Consider the following 838-nt stretch of genomic DNA (forward strand, 5'->3'; position numbering starts at 1 on the left):
GGGGGAGGCCTGCGTGCTGACGCCGCGCCCTCCCGCGCTGGCCGGCGCAGGCCAGCTCCCACAGGATCCGCATCTACGAGCGGGAGGACCACCGAGGCCAGATGGTAGAGATCACGGAGGACTGCTCCTCTCTCCAGGACCGCTTCCACTTCGGTGACTTCCACTCCTTCCACGTGCTGGAGGGCTACTGGATCCTCTACGAGATGCCCAACTACCGGGGCCGCCAGTACCTGCTGCGGCCCGGGGAGTACCGGCGCTACCACGACTGGGGCGCCATGAATGCCAGGGTGGGCTCTCTGCGCAGGGTCATGGATTTCTATTGAAGCTCCTCCCCCTACCGTCTTCTCCGTCTGGCAGCTAATAAAATATGCCCTGTGTGTTTCATGCACCCGTGGAGTCCTCTGTTCCTTTCGGCCCCCTTGGCAGGGCTCAGCACATATAGGAGGAGAAATTGTGAACAGACATGTGAACTTTCTTACACTTCGCAGTGGAAAGAGTCTCTGGGGGGAGACCGCCCGGGTCCTGTCCACCTGCTAGCTTTAGATGACGGTCCAAGCGAAGCATTTCTGTGCCTTATTTTCCTTATGTGTCAAAATGATATAATGAAGCTCTTTCCATAGGTTCCATTTTAGATTAAATGAACTGATGTGTATAGATAGAGACATAAATAGAGATATACATATCACTGACTATAGCTTTGCAAATAATTGTTTCTAGAAAGCTGCTCTGTAAACTCACACGTGAAACCTCTAATCACCTCCTTCTTACTCTTAGCTTAAATGGTCTGGAAGTATTGCCTTATAGAGGATGAATAAGTGAAATTACATAGAAAAAGACA

The 838-nt window shown here is 51.7% G+C and overlaps 1 protein-coding gene across 1 annotated transcript in view; it reads left to right on the forward strand.

The window, feature by feature from the left end:
• Window positions 1-388, forward strand: part of LOC105986074 (gamma-crystallin E) — a 54,685-nt gene extending 54,297 nt beyond the window's left edge. Inside the window, exon 5 of the mRNA XM_013016855.1 lies at window positions 51-388. Within this exon, the coding sequence (XP_012872309.1) occupies window positions 51-323 (273 nt within the window). The 3' untranslated portion in view covers window positions 324-388. The remainder of the gene's footprint in view (window positions 1-50) is intronic.
• Window positions 389-838: the final 450 nt, after the last annotated feature.

The sequence above is a fragment of the Dipodomys ordii genome, unplaced genomic scaffold (assembly GCF_000151885.1).
Source record: "Dipodomys ordii isolate 6190 unplaced genomic scaffold, Dord_2.0 Scaffold1, whole genome shotgun sequence".
Taxonomy (NCBI): Eukaryota; Metazoa; Chordata; class Mammalia; order Rodentia; family Heteromyidae; genus Dipodomys; species Dipodomys ordii.